At 47.8% G+C, this 21842-nt stretch overlaps 1 protein-coding gene and 1 long non-coding RNA gene across 3 annotated transcripts in view; both read right to left on the reverse strand.

Annotated features, from left to right (window-relative positions):
* The window catches only part of TDRP (testis development related protein), a 40401-nt gene extending 19360 nt beyond the window's left edge, over positions 1-21041 (reverse strand). Inside the window, exons 1-2 of one of the 2 annotated variants that reach the window (XM_053900744.1) lie at positions 20949-21041; positions 19887-20079 (exon numbers count right to left, since the gene is read on the reverse strand). In XM_053900744.1, the coding sequence (XP_053756719.1) occupies positions 19887-19994 (108 nt within the window). In that variant the 5' untranslated portion in view covers positions 19995-20079; positions 20949-21041. Of the gene's footprint in view, positions 1-19886; positions 20234-20948 lie in introns of those variants that run through there. The other variant, XM_053900743.1, reaches the window with a different exon arrangement.
* Positions 18183-19879, reverse strand: LOC109254242 (uncharacterized). The gene is made up of 2 exons (XR_002074711.2): positions 19446-19879; positions 18183-19261 (listed from the first exon to the last, which is right to left on the reverse strand). It is a non-coding gene; the product is annotated as an uncharacterized LOC109254242 (long non-coding RNA).
* Positions 21042-21842: the final 801 nt, after the last annotated feature.

A 21842-nucleotide genomic window follows, 5' to 3' on the forward strand; every position in this document is an offset into this window, starting at 1 on the left:
CTCAGTTTGTGGGTTTGAGCCTCGCGTCGGGCTCTGTGCTGACAGCTCGGAGCCTGGAGCCTGCTCCGGATTCTGTGTCTCCCTCTCTCTCTGCCCCTCCCCTGCTTGTACTCTGTCTCTCTCTCAAAAATAAAATAAAACATATTTTTAAAAGTAAAATAAAAAGAATGGGGTGCCTGGGTGGCTCAGTCGGTTAAGCGGCCGACTTCGGCTCAGGTCATGATCTCGCGGTCCGTGAGTTCGAGCCCCGCGTCGGGCTCTGTGCTGACAGCTCAGAGCCTGGAGCCTGTTTCGGATTCTGTGTCTCCCTCTCTCTCTGCCCCTCCCCCGTTCATGCTCTGTCCCTCTCTGTCTCAAAAATAAATAAACATTAAAAAAAATTAAAAAAAAAAAGTAAAATAAAAAGGAAGCAAAACCAGACAGAAATAAAGGGAGAATGAGACAAGCCAACAATGAAAGGTGTGCCACTATCAAACACGAACACCCCTATACATACAATAAGCCACAGGAGCAACAAAAACACTCCAACAACAGAGCACACTCTGAAGTGCGCAAAAGAGCAGGGTACAGGAGGGAATGTACACCAGACCCAGAACAAACCTCCTTATATTTGTTAACAGGATGAACTCCTTCTGAGTAGGTTCTCTGACAACAGTGGTATGAGTTCAGAAATCAACAGCAAGAAAACTCACAAATACTGGAAATTAAACAACACATTCCTAAACAACCACCGAGTCAAACAGGGACTGAAAAGGGAAACCAAAAATAGTTCGAAATAAATTACAGACAAGACACAACCTACCCAAACTCATGGGATTCAGTTAAGCAGTGCTTACAGGAAAATGTTTACCTTTAAATGTCTATATAAAGAACAAGAATTTCAAATCAATAATCTAAACTTCCACCTTAACACTGGAAAAACAAATAACCTAACACAAAGCAGAAGGAAAGAAATAAAAAAGATGAAAGCAGAAACCAATCAGAGAGAAGAAAATAACAGTTAACAAAAACAAAAGCTGGCTCTTTCAAAAGATCAACAAAATTGACAAATCTTTAGACTGACCAAAGGAAAAAGAGAGGAGACTCAAATTACTAGAATCAGTAATGAAAGAGGAGACATTATTATTGACTTTACAAAAATAAGGATAATAGGGATGCTTGGGTGGGCTCAGTCAGTTAAGTTGAGGCTTGATTTTAGCTCAGGTCATGATCTCAGGGTTTGTGAGTTCAAGCCCTGAGTCAGGCTCTGTGCTGACAGTGCAGAGCCTGCTTAGGGTTCTCTCTCTCCCTCTCTGTCTCCGCCCCTCCCCCATTCACAGTCTCTTGTGCACTCTCTCAAAATGAATATTTTTTTTAAAAAAACCTTAAAAAACGAGAATAAAGAACTCTGAACAACTGTATGTCAACAAATTACATAGCACAAATCAACTTCCTACATAGACACACTACCAAAATGGACTTGAGAAAACAAAAAATCTGAATAGACCTGAAACAATCGGACAGACTGAATCAACAATCCAGAAGCTATCCTAAAAGAAAGGCACAGGCTCAGATGTCTTCACCACCGAATCCTACCAAACACTTAAAAGAATAAATATCATTTATTCACAAATTCTTCCAAAGTATGTAAGAGGAAGAAACACCTCCTAACTCATTTTCTTTTTTTTTTTTATTTTTTATTTTTTTTAAATTTACATCCAAATTAGTTAGCATTTAGTGCAACAGTGATTTAAGGAGTAGATTCCTTAGTGCCCCTTCCCCATTTGGCCCATCCCCCTTCCCACAACCCCTCCAGTAACCCTCAGTTTGTTCTCCATATTTAGGAGTCTCTTCTGTTTTGTCTCCCTCCCTGTTTTTATATTATTTTTGTTTCCCTTCCCTTATGTTCATCTGTTTTGTCTCTTAAAGTCCTCATATGAGTGAAGTCATATGATTTTTGTCTTTCTCTGACTAATTTCACTTAGCATAATACCCTCCAGTTCCATCCACATAGTTGCAAATGGCAAGATTTCATTCTTTTTGATTGCCAAGTAATACTCATTGTATGTATCTACCACATCTTCCTTATCCATTCATCCATCGATGGGCGTTCAGGCTCTTTCCATACTTTGGCTATTGTTGATAGTGCTGCTATAAACATGGGGGTGCATGTGTCCCTTCGAAACAGCACACCTGTATTCCTTGGATAAATGCCTAGTAGTGCAATTGCTGGGTCATAGGGTAGTTCTATTTTTAGTTTTTTGAGGAACCTCCATACTGTTTTCCAGAGTGGCTGCACCAGCTTGCATTCCCATTCTAACTCATTTTCTAACAGAAATATTACCCTTATACCAAAACCATACAAATACATCATAAGAAAAGGAAATAGACCAATATCTCGTACAAGTATAAAGAAAAAAATCATCAACAGAATACTAGCAAACTAAATCCAGCAAAAATTAAAAAGCATTGTGCACCATAGCTCAGTGGGAATTATCCCAGGAATGCAAGGTTGGTTCAACATTTGAAAATCAATAATATAATAAAATCATTTCATGAAAATAAATAACAAAAATTACATAATCATCTCAATAGAGAAGAAAAAACACTGGACAAAATAAACACCCTTTCATGATAAAAATATTCAATAAACTAGTAACAGCTCTCCCCTGGTAGAGGGCTATAGACTATTTCTACTTTTTTCCTTATATATGTGTGTATATATTTTATATAAATGCCCTACCTAAAACACATGTAACTTTTCTAATCAGAAATTATTTTAAGACTGGGCAGCTCTTGATCTCAGCTCAGGTTACGATCTCGCAGTTCCTGGGATTGAAACCCGTACTGGGGTCTGTGCTGACAGTGTGGAGCCTGCTTGGGATTCTCTCTCTTTGCCCCTCCTCTACTCACACACACTCTCATTTTCTCTCTCAGAAAAATAAATTTTAAAAATTGTCTAAGAATAAATTATTTTTAAGTGTTTTTAAGACCCATTTTAATGTATTATTAGCACAAAGTCTGTTATTCTGACCTACTATCTAATGTTAAACACATAAACTGGAAGCAGTCCATTCAAGTTTAAGTACAATTTGCATACATAATTACAATAAAACTCACCGTAGTCTCTAAGTATGGCAGCAATAAATTTTAAGTGTTTGCTTTGTTTTTTTTTCTTTTTTAAAAAGGACTTCCTCAATTTGACAATAGGCACCTAAGAAAAACCCACAGGTAATATCATACTAAACAGTTAAATATTAAAAGCTTTTCCCCTGAGCTCAAGAACGAACAAGGATGCCAATCGTGCCGCTCCGATTTAAGACTGTGTTGAAGGAGCCAAGACGGCAACAGGAAAAAATAAAATAAAAAGCATCCAGGTTGGAAAGGAAGAGGTACAACTAGCTCTCTTTGCAATAACATCATCTTTTACGTAGAAAATCATAAGGAATCCACCAAAAACCTATTACAACTAATAAAAGAATTCAACAAGTTGAGAGAACACATGATCAATATACAAAAATCAGTTGTGTTCCTATACACCAGCAATGATCAAAAAAAGAAATTAAGAAAACCATCCCATTTAAAAACACATCAAAAGGAATACTTAGAAATAAATTTTATAAAAGATGAAAATTTATTTCCTGAAAACTACAAAATATTACTAAAATAAAGTTTTAAAATATTTGAATAAATGGAAAATCATACCATGTTCATGGATCACAAGACATAACATTGTCAAGATAGCAATGTCCCCAAACTGAGCTATAGGTTCAATCCAATCCTTTATCACAATCCTACCTGACTTCTTTGTAGAAAATGATAAGGCTATTCTAAAACTTATATGGAATCACAAGAGATTCCAAATGGTCAAAACAATGTTTAAAAAAAAAAAAAAGTAGAAGCACTCACAAAAAAACTTACCACAAAGCACCCACACAAAGAACAAACTGACAGGTGCCAGAGGGAAAGGGACAGTGTGACAGGCAAAGTGGATGAAGAGGAGTGGGAGGTACAGGCTTCCAGGTATAGGATGAGGAAGTCCTGGGGATGAAAGACACACCAGAGGGAATACAGTCAGTGGTGGTGTAACAGTGCTATACGGTGACAGAGAGCAGATACACTTGTGGTGAGTGCAGCATAATATATAAAGAAGTTGAACTACAATGTCATACACCTGAAACTAACATAACATTATGTGTCAATGACATTCAAATAAAAAAAACATTTTTAAAAAGAACTCACTACAAAGCAATGGTAATCAAGACAGTGCGGCACTGGCACATGAATAAATAAATAGATGAATGGAAGAGAATCCAGAAACGAACCCATACATCTAAGGTCGACTGGTTTTTTTGAAGGGAGCTAAGACCATGAAATAAGAAAAGAATAGTCTTTTTCAACAAATGATGCTGTGAATAATACATAGCCACAAGCAAAAAAATGAAATTGGACCCTTACCTCACACCATATACAAATATTAATTCAAAATGGATCAAAGATCTAAATGTAGGAACTAAAACTATAAAACTCTTAAAAGAAAACACAGGGGTTAAATCTTTATGAGGTTGGATTTGGAAAAGGATTCTTAGCGAAGATATCAAGACCATGAACAACAAAGGAAAACAAGAGATAAACTGGAGCTCATGCTAATTTTTAAAAACTGTGCCTCAAAGGACACAATCAAGAAAGTGAAGACAGCAGGAGAGGCGGGCCTCCATGCTTCTCTCCACCACACAGGAGCCATAAGAGACCTCCACCCTCAATGCTTCTGTAAATCACATACAACCAGCACGCTAGAGGAACTGGAGGGTGCTGTCCTCAGCATTGCTCTAGATCAAACTTCTCCGTCCCGGTCCAGAGATCAGGATGCCTCTGAGAAACCTGTTGACTCCAGGATAACATGTCACCTGTACGTGCGGCAGCACCAAGAACCAAGCCAGCCCATGACTGACAGGCCACATCAGCGAAACAGAACCTCAAGCCCTCTCCTCCTCCCTCCCCGGTCAACTCCGTTCCAAGTTCAATTCTTTCCCGGGTAACTCGGGCATAGGGAGTCTGGCTGCCCCCAAACACAATGAGAAATGTAAGTTTTCTCTTCCCAGTTCTACTAGAGGAGGCCCCACCAGCACCTGGGAACACATGCTAAGTGAGCCAATGTAATGCGCCCTCATAGCCTGATCCCCACTCCCTCCAGGGTTCACACCAATGGGCAGGATAGTATTTGTTCCTGAGGAGGAAGAGCTACCTTAAAAAAATTTTTTTTAAGTTTATTTATTTGGAGAGAGAGAAAGAGAGCACAAGCGGGTGAGGGGCAGAGAGGAGACCAAATCCCAAGCAGGCTCTACACCATCAATGCAGAGCTCAGCGTGGGGCCTGAACCCTCAGACTGTGAGCTCATGACATGAGTCGAGATCAAGAGTCAGACGCTTCCCGAGTGCACAACCCAGAAGCCCCTGAAGAGCTACCTTAAAATTAAGTTTCTCGTTTGGTAAGATGAAGGAACTGAACTTTGATGGAATTTACCCAAAAAGAAAAAGCTATAAAAGGAAGAGTTTTACAATTCAGAATTTATTATGCTTTAGCTACTAACTCTGAGTGAAGCTCATAAATACCGGGGATTCGGTCAGGTTTCAGGGCCTCACGGAGCAGGACGTTAGTAGGGCCTCCTGAGTCCTCATTGCCTGGGACAGGCAGCAAGGCCTCTGACTAATCACAGTCCCTTCCCTTCTTCACACTGACTTCCAGTATCTTTCTGAGCTAGGACTTTTAAATGCTCATTTATCGATCTCTGGGACAGCAAAACAACAAACAACAAACAACAAAATTGTGTCTGTAATACTATGAAGTCTCTCTGAATACAACCAGTATAAAATGTTGTGTATATTAGCATGTTTAAAGTCCCATCAAAACAAACAAGCCGGCAAAGCCCACCACAGTCAGCAAGAACACACAGCAGCTCTCCAGCACAATTACTCAGTAACGTTCTGTAAGTTCTAATCAATACAAGGCATAAAACAGAAACGAGTTAAAACTACTGGAAAGGAAATTATATTTATTATTATTTAGGCTAGAGAACAAGAAAATGGCAAAGCATCAAATGAGCCATTAGACCTAAGGAAATGGCTAAATATAAAAAAAATTGCTTTATTACAGTTAAAGACAATAGAAAAAAAACCATTCACAAGGACAAAAACATTAGCAATATTCAGAAAAAAAAGTTACGTGTTGCCTTCGTAAACTATATTCAAAAGAAGACTTGAATAAATGAGGGTTATAAAATCATCACTGGAATGGCAAATGCCTAGAAGTCGCCTCTCTTCTTGCATTACTCCACTTGTCTGGCAGGGTGCTCTCCTCATGGGGCGGAGGACGGGATCTGCTGTAGGTCCCAAGTCATCCGGGCCTCTGAAGGCTCGGATCCAAGTGAGCTACTTTCCCCCAAGGCCCCCCAGACACAGTGAGCTCCTGTCGGTGCCGCACTAGGGCACAGCCCTCAGGGGAGTGGAAGACAAGAACAAAGATAAAAATTCAAGAGGATGAGAGGAAAACCCATACCCCCAAATATTTGCAAAAGACAAACCTGATTTGGACCATTGTCCAAAATATATAAAGAATTCTTACAACTCAACAGTAAGAAAATGAAAACCGAATTTAAAAATGGGTCCAAAAGACTTACACAAACATCTCATCAAAGAAAATAAACAGACTAAAACCGAAGGGGTGAATTCCTATTTGTCATACAAAAACAGGTCTGTTTTCCACTTTTTTTTTGTTTATTTATTTGAAAGAGAAAGCATGAGCAGGGGAGAGGGGCAGACGGAGACACAGAGACAGAGACAGAGACAGAGAGAGAGAGGATGAATTCCAAGCAGGCTCCACGCTCAGCACGGAGCCCGACATGGGGCCTGATCCCAAGAAACGTGAGATCATGACCTGAGCTGAAATCGAGGCAGATGCTTAACCCACTGAGCCACGCAGGAGCCCCTGTTCTCCACTTCCGTGAGCAAACACGGTAATGTGGAACGTGGCTGTAGCTGGCATCCGGTCTTAGGGAAGCCGTCTATGCTCATCCAAAGCAGGGGGTATACGTGGTACGTTGATTTCAGTAAAAAAACTAAGCATTAACTAAAGATATACAGATGGCGAGTGAACGCAGGAAAAGATCAATATCATACGTCATCAAGGAACTGAAATGACAGCGAGACACCATTATACAGCCGTCACAACGGCCAAAACGCAAAACACTCTCACAGCACCAAGTGCTGACAAAGATGTGCAGAAACAGGAACTCTCACTCAATGTGACGTGGGAACAAAGGCAGAAGGAAGTGGCAGGTAGAAGGAAATGTCCTCATGACCTGCAGCCCACTGACAGACACTGGAGGCAGAGCAGAGTTCCTCCAGGTCTCCCTCCTGTCCTAATGCTAATGCTTTGCTGGAGGGAAAAACCTTAGCCTGACTAAGGCCAGGCCTCCAGTATCTGGGAAAAGTCTCACTGGAAACCTCCCCTGGACCTCACCTCTCCCAGCCCCAGGGTATATAACCAGTCTCTCCTCAGGGTCCCAGGGCGGCTCTTCCTGCCCACAGGTCCTGCCCCTGGGCTTCCATAAAATCACTTTCTGCACCAAAAACATCTTTGAGAATTCTTTCTTGGCCGTTGGCTCCGGACCCCACAGACCCCACTTCACCCCCAAAAGACCTCATCAGTTTCAGTAGAGAGTAAGTGGCATGAAAAGAGGGTGAAAGAACAAATTTTTAATGGATTTAAAACAACCGGTAATCTATTTTGGGGGGGGGGGGAGTTCAATCCTTATTTATACAACAGACAGGAAAATGAAGTCCGCAGAGGTGAAAGACTTACTCCTTTTAAATGAAGCCATAAAGGAACTGGAAGAAACCTGATTTCAAGGAAGGAAATGCCTTTCTAAGCATAAAAGCAAGAAGGAAAAAACAAAAGAAATACAGAGATTTTATCACTTTCAAAGTTCTTAAAGAAATCATTTACCTATCTTGATAAAATGTCTAATTTGAAATCCATGCGTATTTATAACACATCAAATATTGGGTGTGGTAGACTAAAAAATATTTGGTCTCTGTCCCAGTTTCCTGGCACAAAGCTTCCTGGGAATTTTATAGCGTTTTGTATGCCGATGCAGGACCGGAGAGGGGGCCAGGGAGCCCCGGTGCGGGGCTGGCCACCAGAAAAGCCAACCCCTGCAGCACTTGCAGCCCCCCCTTCCCTTCCCCTGACCTCTGGGTAGGAGAGCCCTGGAAACTGGCCAGTGATTTAATTGATCAGGCCCCAGCAACAGAACTTCCATAAAATCTCCTAAATGACAGGGCTCTGGGAGACTCCAGGGTGGTGACCACATTCCTGTGCTAGGAGGCCGGCCTGTCCACAGGGGGCAAGGTAGCTCTGGACCCCCGCCCCCCACCGCCCCTGCAACATACACACACCCTGCCCGCGCACCTCTTCCCTGTGCTTGTTCCTGAGTTCTATCCCTAATAATGACTAAGAGCGAATAAGCTTACTTAAGTGTAAATACAGTAAGACACGTGCACCTGTATCCTCACTGCATCATTACTCACAATAGTCAAGCTACAGAAGCAGCCCAAGTGTCCACTGGTTGATGAACACATAAAGGAGACACCGTGCATGTACACACACATACGCAGGAATATTATTCAGCTATTTAAAAAAAAAAAGAATGGAATCTCACCAGCTCCAACAACATGGATGAACTATAGCATATTACACTGAGTGAGATAAGTCAGATAGAGAACAAATGTCATATGGTTTTACCTCTATGTGGAATCTAAAAAAAAAAAAAAAAAAAAAAGAACAAACAAAACAAAAATAGACTCCTAGATACAAAGAACTATCTGGTGGTTGCGGGGGGCGGGGGGGGGAGTGGGGGGGCATGAGCAAAACAGGGGAAGGCATAAAAGGTACAGACTTCCAGTTACAGATTAATTAAGAGGACAGCACAGGGGATACAGCCAGTAACACTGTAACAACTCCGCACGGTGACAGCTGGGAGCTCGATTCACAGTGGGGGTCACTTCCCAAGGCACAGAAATGTTGAATCAGTGTATGGTACACAAGACACTAGTGTAATATTTTATATCGACTGCACATCAATAAAATATAAATAGAGGTTAGCAAACAATGGCCCGCAGACCAACCCAGGTTTTTATACATAAAGTTTCACTGGAACGCCCACACTCATTCGTTTACATGTTCAATGGCTGTCCGTCTGCCGCAAGGGCAAAGCTGAGAAGTGACCCGGACCATCTTGCCCACGGACAAGCTTAAACCATTTCCTATGTGCCCTTTACAGTAAGGGAGGGTTCGGGACACAGAATGACTATTTGCTTCAGGTCACAAAATTCTAGAGACACCTGGGACCCAGATCTGCCTGCCCACTCTTGGACAGGGACTTTGTCAACACACCTCGCTACCCCCTCCCTTTTCCCTGGCTCCAACTTACGGACCGACGGAACTCGGACTTCTGAACGGAGCCGCTGCCGCGGACTTCCCAGAGTGGGGCCGAAGATGAGCACTGGGCCTCTGCCCCTCGTCGCGTCACCTGCCAGACTCTCCAGTCTCAGGTCAGACGTGCCCCCTACCGCCCCCAAAGCCACAGGTGACAGCTCTGTCCTGCTCCCTCCAGCTGCCCTTCAGCCCTTGACCCTCACCTCCCAAGGCACAGGCTCACTGACCAGCTCACTCCCCTTCAATCTGAAATTCGGGCTCTGATTTCGCTTCTGAACAGCTGCGCTGGGATCCTTCCTGTTTCATCCGCACCCCGCCCGCCCGCACTCCCTCCTGCAGAGACATGTATTCTTTGTAAAGTGTCGTGACTGTTTGTCTAAACTCCTGCACGAGGCTTCGCAGCCCTCCCACCCTCCCTCCCTCGTACACACCTCCCGTGCCAACTAACGGGCACTGGGGGGCCTCGGTCAGTTCCCTCAGGCCAGAGGAACTCCTACCCTCCCACTCAAACAACGCAGTGAGTAACGAAGCGAGGAGAGGGGCGGATGCAGAAGAGTGTGGGTGTCTACGACAGTTCTCTTCCCACCCTGTTCCAGCACGTTCCACCAGAGAGGGCTGCTTACCCCCACACAACACTTCTATCAGTACACTCGTTATTACAAAACATCAGGACAGCAAAAAGCAAAACTGTACTATGAGGTTTGCCACGTTGGAATTTGAGCCAGAACACAATTTCATCCGTTCCTAGGCACTGATCTCTGAAGTCCTAAAATTTTTCTTTATATAAAATACCAATATTTGGGAGAGGGGAAGGGAAAAAATATATCAATATTTGCAAAACGAAAAATGATATCACGAGTTTATGATATCCTAATAAGGTAAGAGAAACAGTGTAGCAAAAAAATATAAACTTGGGGTGCCTGGCAGGCTCAGTCTGTACAGCAAGCAACTCTGAATCTCAGGGTCATGAGTTCAAGCCCCATGTTGAGCATGGAACCTACTCAAAAAATATATATATACATGTATATATATGCATATGCGTATACATATACATGGACACAAATATCTGTATACACACACACACACACAGAGGAATCAGCACTCAAATTCCTGTTAGTGACTACATAACTCCACACGAGTTTCCTCAAACGTAAAGTGTTGTGGATTGTCATCATTTGAGGTAGGGCTGCGGTAAAAGTGGTCCTGAACACTGAGTTAGCAGCTACTAAATCCCTGTTCTTGGGGGAAAGACAGGGCCAGGTTTCTGTGAGCCTCTGGCCACATCGCCATCGATCAATCACTACATAACCTTGTTTTATGTGTTTCTGTATAAAGACCTCTTATTTAACATATCTTGACTCATTACCACTGAGCTAACAGCCCACACACGGTAACCCACGCCTGGGCAAAAGCTTACTTCACATGTGTTTTCTCTGTAAGGCACATCACGGCCCTCTTGCCCTCAGTAACATCAGACGGCACTTTAGGGCCAAGCAAACTCACCAATAAAAAAACCCACTAAAACGAGGCACCAAAAAGACTGCAGAAAGGACACCTGTTAGCAGTGCGAGAGCTGGACCAAGAAGGCAGAGCAGCGCCCGGTCAGCCTCTGCGTGTGCGCAGGACACGACCGTGACAGCCAGGACTGGCGCTGGGGTCCCGAATACAGTTCGGTGAGGAGGGGAGTCTGCAAATAACAAGGGCTGCGTGTGCCCACTTCTCAGGGCCACTGTGAGGATCTGCAGTGACACATGTTAAGTGCTCACCGCAGTGTCCGGCACACGGTGGGAACCGAGACAGGGTCAGTTACTTTAGAAACCACCCCTACTGAGGAAGGAACCCCACTTACTACACATCACAGCAAGCACTCACAAGAGGATTCAAAGTATCTTTCAAACAGTAGAACCGATTCATATCAGCCACTCAGTTCGGACGATAAGAATTCTGCACAGAGGGGCGCCTGGGTGGCGCAGTCGGTTGGGCGTCCGACTTCAGCCAGGTCACGATCTCACGGTCCGTGAGTTTGAGCCCCGCGTCAGGCTCTGTGCTGAGAGCTCGGAGCCTGGAGCCTGTTTCCGATTCTGTGTCTCCCTCTCTCTCTGCCCCTCCCCCGTTCATGCTCTGTCTCTCTCTGTCCCAAAAATAAATAAATGTTGAAAAAAAAAAATTAAAAAAAAAAAAAAAAAGAATTCTGCACAGAATGACGCACTCCCGTCTGCTCCGTTAGTTTTCTTCCCTTAACAGACACCTGTTACCGTCGCGCAAGGTGAAAAGCCCACATCAGGGCCCCACGGGACAGGTGCTGCCTGCTCCCCTCCTACCCTGCCTGCTGGGGTCCCTCGTCCATTTCCGAGATACACAGAAGTGAGAAGAGCCAGTCTTTCCTCAGACTAGACTTCTGGGAGAAGAAACTCTGTTATCTGACCATCCACAGCTCTCAGACCAAGAAGAACTCCCTCGGTGTGGGATGCATGACCAGACAGGGAAACAACAGTCTACGAAACGCTCGTCGCTGTCCCTGGTCTGGATCTTGATTGGTTTTCAAATAACAGGTGAAGGCCCTCCTGAGTTTCATTTGGTCTTTGGCTTTTAATCCTATAACCGGGGCTGATGAGCCCCTATTCGTACACCCAAGCCCCAAACCCCAACCCCACACATAAGGCAAAGAAGGCCATGCTTCCCACCAGATGACCCAATAAAGGCAGGATAAATACCTCACCACTGGCCTTGTGGGGTCACCTACCAAGGAAGGGCTCAGTGAGGCGAGATGCCCTCAGAGCAGGAGACGTAAGCGGGACTCTGTTCAGTGACTTCCGGTCTGTCACGGAAACCCGCACCGTCCGACGCAAACGTGACAAGGAGTGGCGATTTTTCCAGGATATTCCGAGTCATGCTGCCTTAGGCTCTAGTAAAAACCAGTGAAAGTAAACTTATCAATCAGGATATTAAACTCCTGGAGTAACAATTTTCATCTAAATTCTTAACCTTAGCATCTCCGGGTGAACATTATGCAGCAGTGTGCTGGGGCCGGGGAGAGACAGACATCGAGCATGCACGGCTCTGTCCTCACCTCGCTCACTGTGCCGAAGGACAGGGCCGTGGGCCTCATCCCGTGCCGGGCAGGCCAGGCACGCACAAGAACCCACAGACCCTCTCGGATGAGCCCACCTGAATCTGGGAGAGCTCTGGAGCTGCACTGTGCCTTCAAAACCCCAGCTAAACACAGTGAGGGTGCGGAGGACGGACACAGGCTAGCACAGCTGAGGAACTGCATTTGTAAGTATCCAAAGGTCTGTTTTTTGTCATGTTTGTTTATTTTGAGAGAGAGAGAAAGCATGAACACAGGGGAGGGGCAGAGTGAGAGGGGGAATGAGGGGGGGGGAGAGAGAGAGAGAGAGAGAGAGAGAGAGAGAGAGAGAGAGAGAGAGAATCCCAAGCAGGCTCTGCATTGTGTGGGGCTCGATCCCATAAACTGAACTGAAATCAAGAGTAGGATGTTTTATCAATTGAGTGACCCAGATGCCCCTAAATGTCAGCTTAAAAACAGATACTCAACTCAGCTATTGGAAAACTTTTCAGTGTGTTTGGAACAACCTGGATAAATGGTTTACTTTTTCAACTTAGAATTTTATAGTATCTAAATATTTATCAAGTATTTCTGATGAAAAGTTAGCATCCAAATTGAACATGCTGGTAAGTATAAAATGCGTATCAGATTTCAAAGACTTAGTATGGGAAAGAAAAATCTCATTCACAAATTTTTATATTGTTTACATATTGATACAATCAATATTTTAGACACACCAAATTTTGAAAATTACACCGAAATTGATTTCACCTTTTTTTAAAACTTTTTTAACATGGTTACTAGAAAAGTTTTGCATTATATTTCTGTTAAGGCAGCACCAAAGTGAAAGAATCCTCAACTCTTTTTTTAAGATGGGTTAACTCAGGGGCACCTGGGTGTTTCAGTAAGTTGAGCGCCCACCTCTGGATTTCCGCTCAGGTCATGATCTCACAGTTCGTGGGTTCTGGGTTCGAGTCCCACATGGAGCTCTGCACTCACAGAGCAGAGACCTCTTGGGATTCTCTCTCTCCCTCTTTCTCTGCCCTTCCCCCACTCTTGTGTGCACACTCTCTACCTCAAAAATAAATAAACTTCAAAAAAATTTAAAAAAATGAGCTAACCAAATGAATCCAGGGAGAGGGACTGCTTTACCTACAATCTTTCTTCTCTTCCTTCTTTTCTAACTCTGCCTTTTCTTCCCCTTCCCACACATAATTCTCAGTTACTTGTACTTGACAAAAGTTAGCTCATATGAGTGTCCAATATGTCAACCCTACGAAGAAGTACCTGCTTCCCCCAAAATGAATCTGTATCTAAAAATGAATCAGGGGCGCCTGGGTGGCTCAGTCTGTTAAGCAGCCGACTTGAGCTCAGGTCATGATCTCATGGTTCGTGGGTTCGAGCCCCACATCAGGCTCTGTGCTGACAACTCGGAGCCTGTCTTTTGGATTCTGTGTCTCCCTCTGTCTCTGCCCCTCCCCTGCTCTTGCTCTGTCTCTCTCTAAGATAAATAAACATTAAAAAAAATTTAAAAAATAAAAATGAATCAGATTTTCTGAGGCTGGGCGACTCCTATTTCTCCTTCCACGTCCAGTGAGCACACATCCTATTCTCGGATTCCCTCCCGACTTCATTCTCTGAGCAGCATTTGTCAGTGGCGGTGTCCCTTGAAAACCCTGTGCCCACACCGTTCATTTCACAAGTACTGACTGACGACACCAGCTAGGTGCCCGGCACTCTTGTTGGCATTAGGGACACAGCAGCAGACATGAAGTCCTTTCTCTGAGGAGGTGCTGTCTAGATTCTAGAGGGCTCTAGGAGACAATAAGTAAAATGCAACAAGCCTCCATCGTGAGCACAAAGCCAGCTGTCCTGGCATGTAGAATCACACCTTCCCACCCTGTCAAGCTGCGCCCCACCAGCTGAATTGACGTGCACAAGCCCATCTGAGTGCTAACAAATGTTCTCAGACCTGGAGACAGGGCTCAGATGAGCCTGACTGAGGCTTAGTCAAGAAGAGTCTTTTTTTTTTTCTTAATATTTATTTATTTTCAGAGAGAGAGAAAGCAGGGCAGGGGCAGGGAGAGAGGGAGAGAGAGAATCTCAAGCAGGCTCTGCACTGTCAGCACAGAGCCCGACATGAGGCTCGATCCCAGAACCCATGAACTGTGAGATCATGACCTGAGCTGAAATCAGGAGTAGGATGCTTAACCGACTCGGCCAGCCAGGAGTCCCCGCATGGAGAATCTCTGTCACCACCCACCAGCTATATGGCCTTTCCAGATCACCTTCCTGCTGTGACTGGCCTCTCCATCTGGCAAACGTTCGCACTACCCCTGTCAAGGCCTTAACACGACAGATGACAAATGCTGGTGTTACTGCACCCTTGTCCCAATTTTTCAGTTGAAAAACAAAACTGGAGCTTGGCTAGGTCAGGTAGCTCGTACAAGGTCACCTGGCGAACAAACGGCAGAGGAAGACTCAAGCAAAGTACGTCAGAAACCAGGGTCCAAATCTGAAATAACAGGCTACATTTCCACGGAAATGCAATTACTCTGACTATAGCTTAACATATCTGATGATGTGGTGGCAGGACTGGTGAGGAAGTTCTCACAAGCTAAGTAAGTTCTCTCTTATTCAGGCTTGTAAACATATGAAAAGCTTTTTAATATTATCCATGAGAAAAATATTAAAACCCAATTAAGACACCACTTTTCTAGGCTCCCGGGTGGCTCAGTCAGTTAAGTGTCGGATCCTCGGTTCACGTCACGACCTCACAGTTCATGAGTCCACGCTGACAGTGCACGGCCTGCTTGCGATTCTCCCTTTCTCCCCCACTCTCTGTTCCTCCCCTGCTCACGCTCTCGCTCTCTCGCTTTCTCTCTTTCAAAATAAATAAACTTAAAAAAAAAGATACCACTTTTCACCCATCAGGTCTAAAACTTTGCAAACACTGCACTATACCGTACTGACACGCCTCTCGTGACAGGCTGGGTCACGCACGGCCGACATGCATCCGTGCGGCCTCTTTGGGAGAGCAGTTTAGAGACAGCCATCAAATCACAGAAGTATATGCCCCCGGACTCAGTAGCCCCACTTTTAGAAATGTAACCTCAGACACGTGAAATGACTCATGCTGCGTGTTGTAACAGAAAGGGACTAGAAATCACCTCCTAAAGGTCATCTACAGAGGACTGCTTTCTTAAGAGTCAACATAGCCAGGGGCGACTGGGCGGTCTAGGTGGTTAAGCATCTGACTTCGGCCCAGGTCATGATCTCACAGTTCGTGAGTTTGAGTCCTACATCGGGATCTCTGCTGTCAGCACAGAGCCTGGAGCCTGCTTCAGATCCTCCGTCCCCCTCTCTCTCTGCCCCTCCCCTGCTTGGTCGCTTGCTCTCTTGCTCTCCAAAATAAACACTTTTTAAAAGTAAAACCTTTAAAATAAAATAAAGGCATTAACTTAAAGCTAGCTAAATCGCTTTGCAGCCCAGCTCAAAGCAACCCAAGAATGGTCTAAACTCCCACAGTGTAGTATCGCTCCGAGCCCCTCCTCTGCTACTGCATAAAACTGACAGGCAGGGATTTCGGAAAAGGCTCAGCCTCCATGTCCGTCAGGAGAGGTCCAATAAGGAGCGCCTGGGTGGCTTGGTCAGTCAAGCGTCCGACTCTCGATTTCAGCTCAGGTCATGATCCCAGGGTCCTGAGATCGAGCCCCATGTCAAGCCCCGACTCTGGGCATGGAGCCTGCTTAGGATTGATTCTCCCTCCCTCCCTCCCTCCCTCCCTCCCTCTCTCTCTCTCTCTCTCTCTTCCCCTCTGCCCCGCTGATGCACTCTCTAAGAAAAAAATGCAGCCTTAAAAATGAGATTGTTTTCAGCCACTGCACCTAAACAGGAAGTGCTCCCTGAGACACACATTACTGAGGGAACAATTGAAGATGCAGAAAGATGTTTACAGTAGGAAATGTGTTTGTGTGTGTGCATAAATATTTCTCGTGGATAGCCATACAAAAAAAAGTGACGATACTTCCTGTGGGAAGGTGGGAAGAAGAGCCAACGTGGAATGTGCAGAAATCTCTCCCTATATGCATAGCAGGCTTTTAAAAATAAACATTAGACTCATCAAAGCTTGTCTCTCCTTCTTGCCGGGATGAGCACTGGGTGCTATATGCAGGGGACACTCACTGGATTCTACTCCTGAAATCATTATTGCACAATATGCTAACTTGGATGTAAGTTAAAAAAAATACATTATTAAAAAAAGAAACTCGTCTCTCCTTATTAAGTGACTGCACTGAAGAACTCGCTTTATAAACCTTAACTGTATTCTGATGCAAAACAGCCTGTGTTCAGGACAACAAAGGCCAAGGCGCAAAGAGCTGCTCAAAGTTTTTTTCTACGGTGTAAAAACTAACAGGCTTTACTCGACTCCAAGGACTGATTTTGAAGGCCTCAAATCTCAAACTTATTAAAACTTAACATTAAGCTATTGTTTTCTTTTTACACAAAACGCGGATTATAGCCGCATGACCTGATTTTCCAGAGAGGAATGCTAACACCTTCTAGAGTGAGGCCAGCACTCCTAGCCGGCACTCTGCCACCCAGCAGCCGGGAAGAGCTTGCACCAGCTTCCTGCTCGGGAGACGCCCCGTCCACAATCCCCGGCCCGCGCCACCGACCCCAGGCCACCAACGGGCCCCCCCCCTCCCCCCCGCCACGATCCCCCAGTCCCTCCTGCCTGGGAATTCCCATGTTTGGAGGCAGAAGTTCTACAGTAGACTGGCCTTCAATTTTCACATTTCATTCTAAGAAGAGCTGGCTTTGGGACAAACCCTCCTGCAGGAACTAACTGTGGAGTGGGACTAACCCATCACGAGTAAACACGGCTCTGTTTTCTAGAGCAGAGTTTCCACACATCAAACCACACATACACTTGATAAAGTAACGCAACAGTCCAGTCACCTCTCACCCCTAGAAGAGGACACGGGACAAGACCCAGGTGACTCTGGGTGTGGCCGTGACTTCTGAGATGCTACATGAAAGACACAATCCATGAGAAAAATAACTGACAACCTGGACTACGTTAAAACCAAAAACTTCTAAACACAATGAAATAAAATAAAACATTTCTGCTCTGTGAAAGACATCGGCCAGAGAGGACGACAAACCACAGACTAGGAGAAAATACTGGAGAAAGACATCTCTGATAAAGGACCATTATCCAAAATACACAAAGAACTCTTCAACACCAACGGGAAGAAACAAGTAACCCAGTGAAGAAATGGGGCAGAAGACCGGACCCCTCACCAAAGATGTACGGTGGACAAAGGCACGTGACAAGACGCACCACACCCCGTGTCATCAGGGAAACGCAAATTCAGACAAGGAGACGCCACCCACACCTGTGAAGACAGCCCAAACCCAGAGCACTGAGCACACCAAGTGCTGGCGAACGAGGACGCGGAGCGACGGAAGCCGTCCCTCTCCCGCTGTAGGTGATGCAGGGTGTCACAGCCACTCTGGAGGACAGTTTGGTGGTTTCTTACAAAACTGGACGTCTTACCCTACGACACAGCAATCCCACTCTTCAGTATTTAACCAAGTAAAACTTTATATCCACACAAAAACATGCACCAAGGCATTTATAGCAAAGCATCTTTATTCATAACCGCCCAAAGTTGGAAGTGACCAGCGCACCCTTCAGTAGGTAGAGATAAACGATACAAGCACACAACGAAAATCACCTAGGGCTAAAAAGAAATGTGCTCCCAAGCCACGAACAGACATGGACGAGCCTTGAACACATTTGGCTACATAAGAGAAGCCAGTGTGAAAAGGCTCCGCCCTGGAGGATTCTAACTGTATGACATTCTGGAAAAGACAAAGCCACGGACACAACAGAAAAGATCAGCGGTTGTAAGGGAGGGATGAATAAGTAGACCAGGGAGGTTTTCAGGGTAGTGTGCACGGTACTCTAATGGCGGATGTATTTCATGTTACATTCGTCAAAACCCATCGGACGCACCCCAGCCAGAGTGAACTCCAATGCACAGCATGGACTCCGAGATCACCAGATCACGCAGGCGTCAGCGCTGGATACTGACTGTAACAAAAGGGACCGGAGAGTGGGGGAGGGCTGAGCGTGTGTGGAGACAGGGAGTATATGCCAGCTCTGTCTTTTCCACTCAATTTTGCTGGGTACCTAAAGAATAAAGTTTACTGAAATAGAAAAAAAAAATACACTGTTAGCTAAGGTGACAATTCTGCAAGAAGAAAGAAAAGGGGTTTTACGATTCATTAAGAGAAATGGGAGCAGAGAACATAGCAAGGTCAGCTTAAAGTTTTTGAGTTCCTCCAGAAAGAACGATACAGCAATAATTATTTCCAGTATAAACTAATTCTGCTGCCACTTAAAGCAACATGTAAATTCTCATCGTTATGTTCAGGAGGGTTGCTGCTTAGAGCAACCGTAAAAGTTTGAAATGAAAAAAGTCAGACGGAGGGCGGGCGCTCCATGACCAGAAAGTAAATGATGCGAGAGCAGCTAACTAGGAAGCGAGCCAGGTGCTGCATGAGACCCTCTCCGGGCGGGGGCGGGCACCCGACACCAGCAGCCGCCGGCACGAGCCCCTTCAGGTCGCAGGCCAGGAAGACACAGTCCCGAGAACGTTCCCAGGTCCTCAGAAGACAGATACAGATCGTCGTGAACTTCCACAACAGCTTTAACAGCAGCAGGAGTTTCCAAACATTTAACAACAACAACAACAACAAATTTTAGGACTACGTCATTAAAACAAAAAAAAAAAAGCTGAATTTCTGACCTAAATTTCATGAGACAAGGAAGAGAACTATGCACTGGAAAGGGGGGGGAGGGGAACATATGTGTCACACACACAGGCCCCACCTGGGATCCTTTTAATTAAAAAATTCTAAACATTCCAAGCATATCTCCGAACTCGTAAGGCCAGCGGCTTTCGATCTTCTGCATGAAGGACACCTGCCCTCTTCCTCCAGGCAGGCAAAGGTTGAAGAGAAGGAAATACCCACTTCGCCGCGACCCCGGGGCAGGCCCCCACCGCCCCCCACCGCCCAGCGCGGCGACTGCAGCCTCCACTCTGCAGGAAGGCCAGCGCGCCGGGACCGGGGTGCTCCGGGGTGTGCGCGCCCCGCGCCCTCCCGCCCGGGTGTTGCCCTGGGGTGGGGGTGGGCGGGCGGCGAGCACCACAGCACCGGGGCCCCCGGACGAGCCCCAGATCCGAACGGGCCGCACGGCTCTCGCTCCGCACGGCTCCGGCCTCCCGCGCGCACCGCCGCCGGCCCCCCCCCGCCCCGCCTCCTCCCCTACCTGCGCGGAGGCCGCGGAGGCGGCGGCGGGCGGCGGCCCCCCTTGCAGGCCGTCCTCGTCTTCGGGGGGCTCGTCCAGCAGCACCCGGCTCCGGCTCAGCTTCCACATGCTCCGAGGCGGCTCCGCGGTGCGTGCGTCGACGCGCGCCCCTCGTCGGCCGGCCCGCAGCGCGCGGACGTTCGGGCTGCGGCTCCTGCACGACCGGGACGCGGCGAGTGGGGCAGGGCGGGGCCGGGCGGCGGGGCCCGGCCCACCCCGCGGGGACCCGTCCCTCCCCGGGCCGCCTGAGCCCCCGCCCCCACCCCGGGCCAGGCCCAGGTCCACTGGGCACCGGGCTCCCCGCACCCAACCAGGCGCCCCCACCCCTGACCAGGCCGCTACCCGCCTACCCCCGCCGGCCTCCAACCCCTCCTTAAAGCCCCCCAACCGGAGGTCACCGCCCCCACCCCGGCCGAGGGCCCCGCCCCCGGGGGCCGGGCTCAGACCCCCAGGACCTAGCTCCCCCTCAGTCCAGCGAGGGTCCCGCCCCCTCCCCGCCCCCTCCGCAAGACCCCGCCCCTCGCAGCCTACGTCCCCCGGAGGTCTTCACCTCCGGCGCCCCCAAAACGACCAGCTTCATCCCGGGGTCATTCCCCCTGGCCCCCACTCATCTGGGGCCGCTCCCGCTTAACTCCCACCCTCGTCCGACCCCCCACCCCCACCCCGGGTTGACATTCTTACTTCGGGGACCCCTCACCACCCTGTTTCATCCCGGCTCCCCCCAGCCCTCACGGTCCCTTCTCAACCCGGGTCCTCCCTCAACCCGGGACCCCTTCACCCCGGCCCCCTCACCCCTGGCCAGACCGTCCCCCACCCCAGGCTGGCCTCCTCACCCCTCCCCGCACCCCTGATCTCGGCCCCCCTCACAGCCCGCACTCCTCACCCCTACCCCGTCTCCCACCCCGGGCCGACCCCTCACCCCGAGTTGACCCCCTTACCCTAGGACCCCCCCACGCCGGGCCTCCCCTTCACCCCGAGCCCACCCCCTAGTCCCCGGAACCCCAACCCAGTCAGACCCCTCACCCCGGCCGTGGGGCGCGGCCAGGTCCGCCGGGCGGCGGCGCGGGGGCGGGGCCCCGGCGGCCGGCCCGCGGTCACCAAGGCAACGGCCGCCGGACGCGGGGCGGGCGCAGTGCGCATGCCCACTGCCCTCTGCCCGCCGGGCTTCCGCCCCCAAAAGGAAAGGCGGCGCGCGCGCGGCAGTGACCCCTGCGGGAGGACTCGGCCCCCGGGCGACTGCTGTCGACTTAGGAGCCCCGGGGTCACAGGTGCCCCGGGGCGCGGCCGCGCCCAGGATTCGGCACGCGCGCAGGCCCACCCGGCGGCTCAAGTGACCTGCCTGCCCCCGCACCCACCCCATTCCGGCTCCGGCAGGTGCGCGCGGCCGCAGGTGCGCGCCGCCAGGCTAGCCGGGTCTGAGAGCCAACTGAAGCAGACCGCTGTGTGCGGGCGCGGGAGGGTACAGGAGGGGGCGGCTTTAGAGGGATCCGTGGTGGGAGAGGTCCGGAAAAAGGCAGCAGAGTCAGCTAGACGTCTAGTAGCCTGGTCAGAGTCAAACAGCCCCTAGCCACTTTGGAACCCGCACGGGCCTTGGAGCGGCGCTCTGGGCCTCAGCCGACCTGCGTCAACACTGGCCCCTCGCGTTCACGAAGCCTGACTAGTCAGTGCTGCAGTTCTGGGGCAAAAGAATGTGTAAATGATTTTCAGGGTTTCCTGACTATTGACAAACAAGAGGTGTGGATGTGCCAGACAGGGTGCAGGTTACAGACAACCACCTGAAGGTACTTTTACAGGCATCTTGACAGTCTAAAAAGTAACACTTTTTCTAAGCTAAGATAGGTCACAGTCACAGTCATAAGGAGTGTGACAGAACCCGCCTGGACCCCAACCTGGAGAGTCAGAGGACCCATCTGAAGC

The sequence above is a fragment of the Panthera pardus genome, unplaced genomic scaffold (genome assembly GCF_024362965.1).
Source record: "Panthera pardus isolate Hobbes unplaced genomic scaffold, ASM2436296v1 HiC_scaffold_13, whole genome shotgun sequence".
NCBI classification, from domain to species: Eukaryota; Metazoa; Chordata; class Mammalia; order Carnivora; family Felidae; genus Panthera; species Panthera pardus.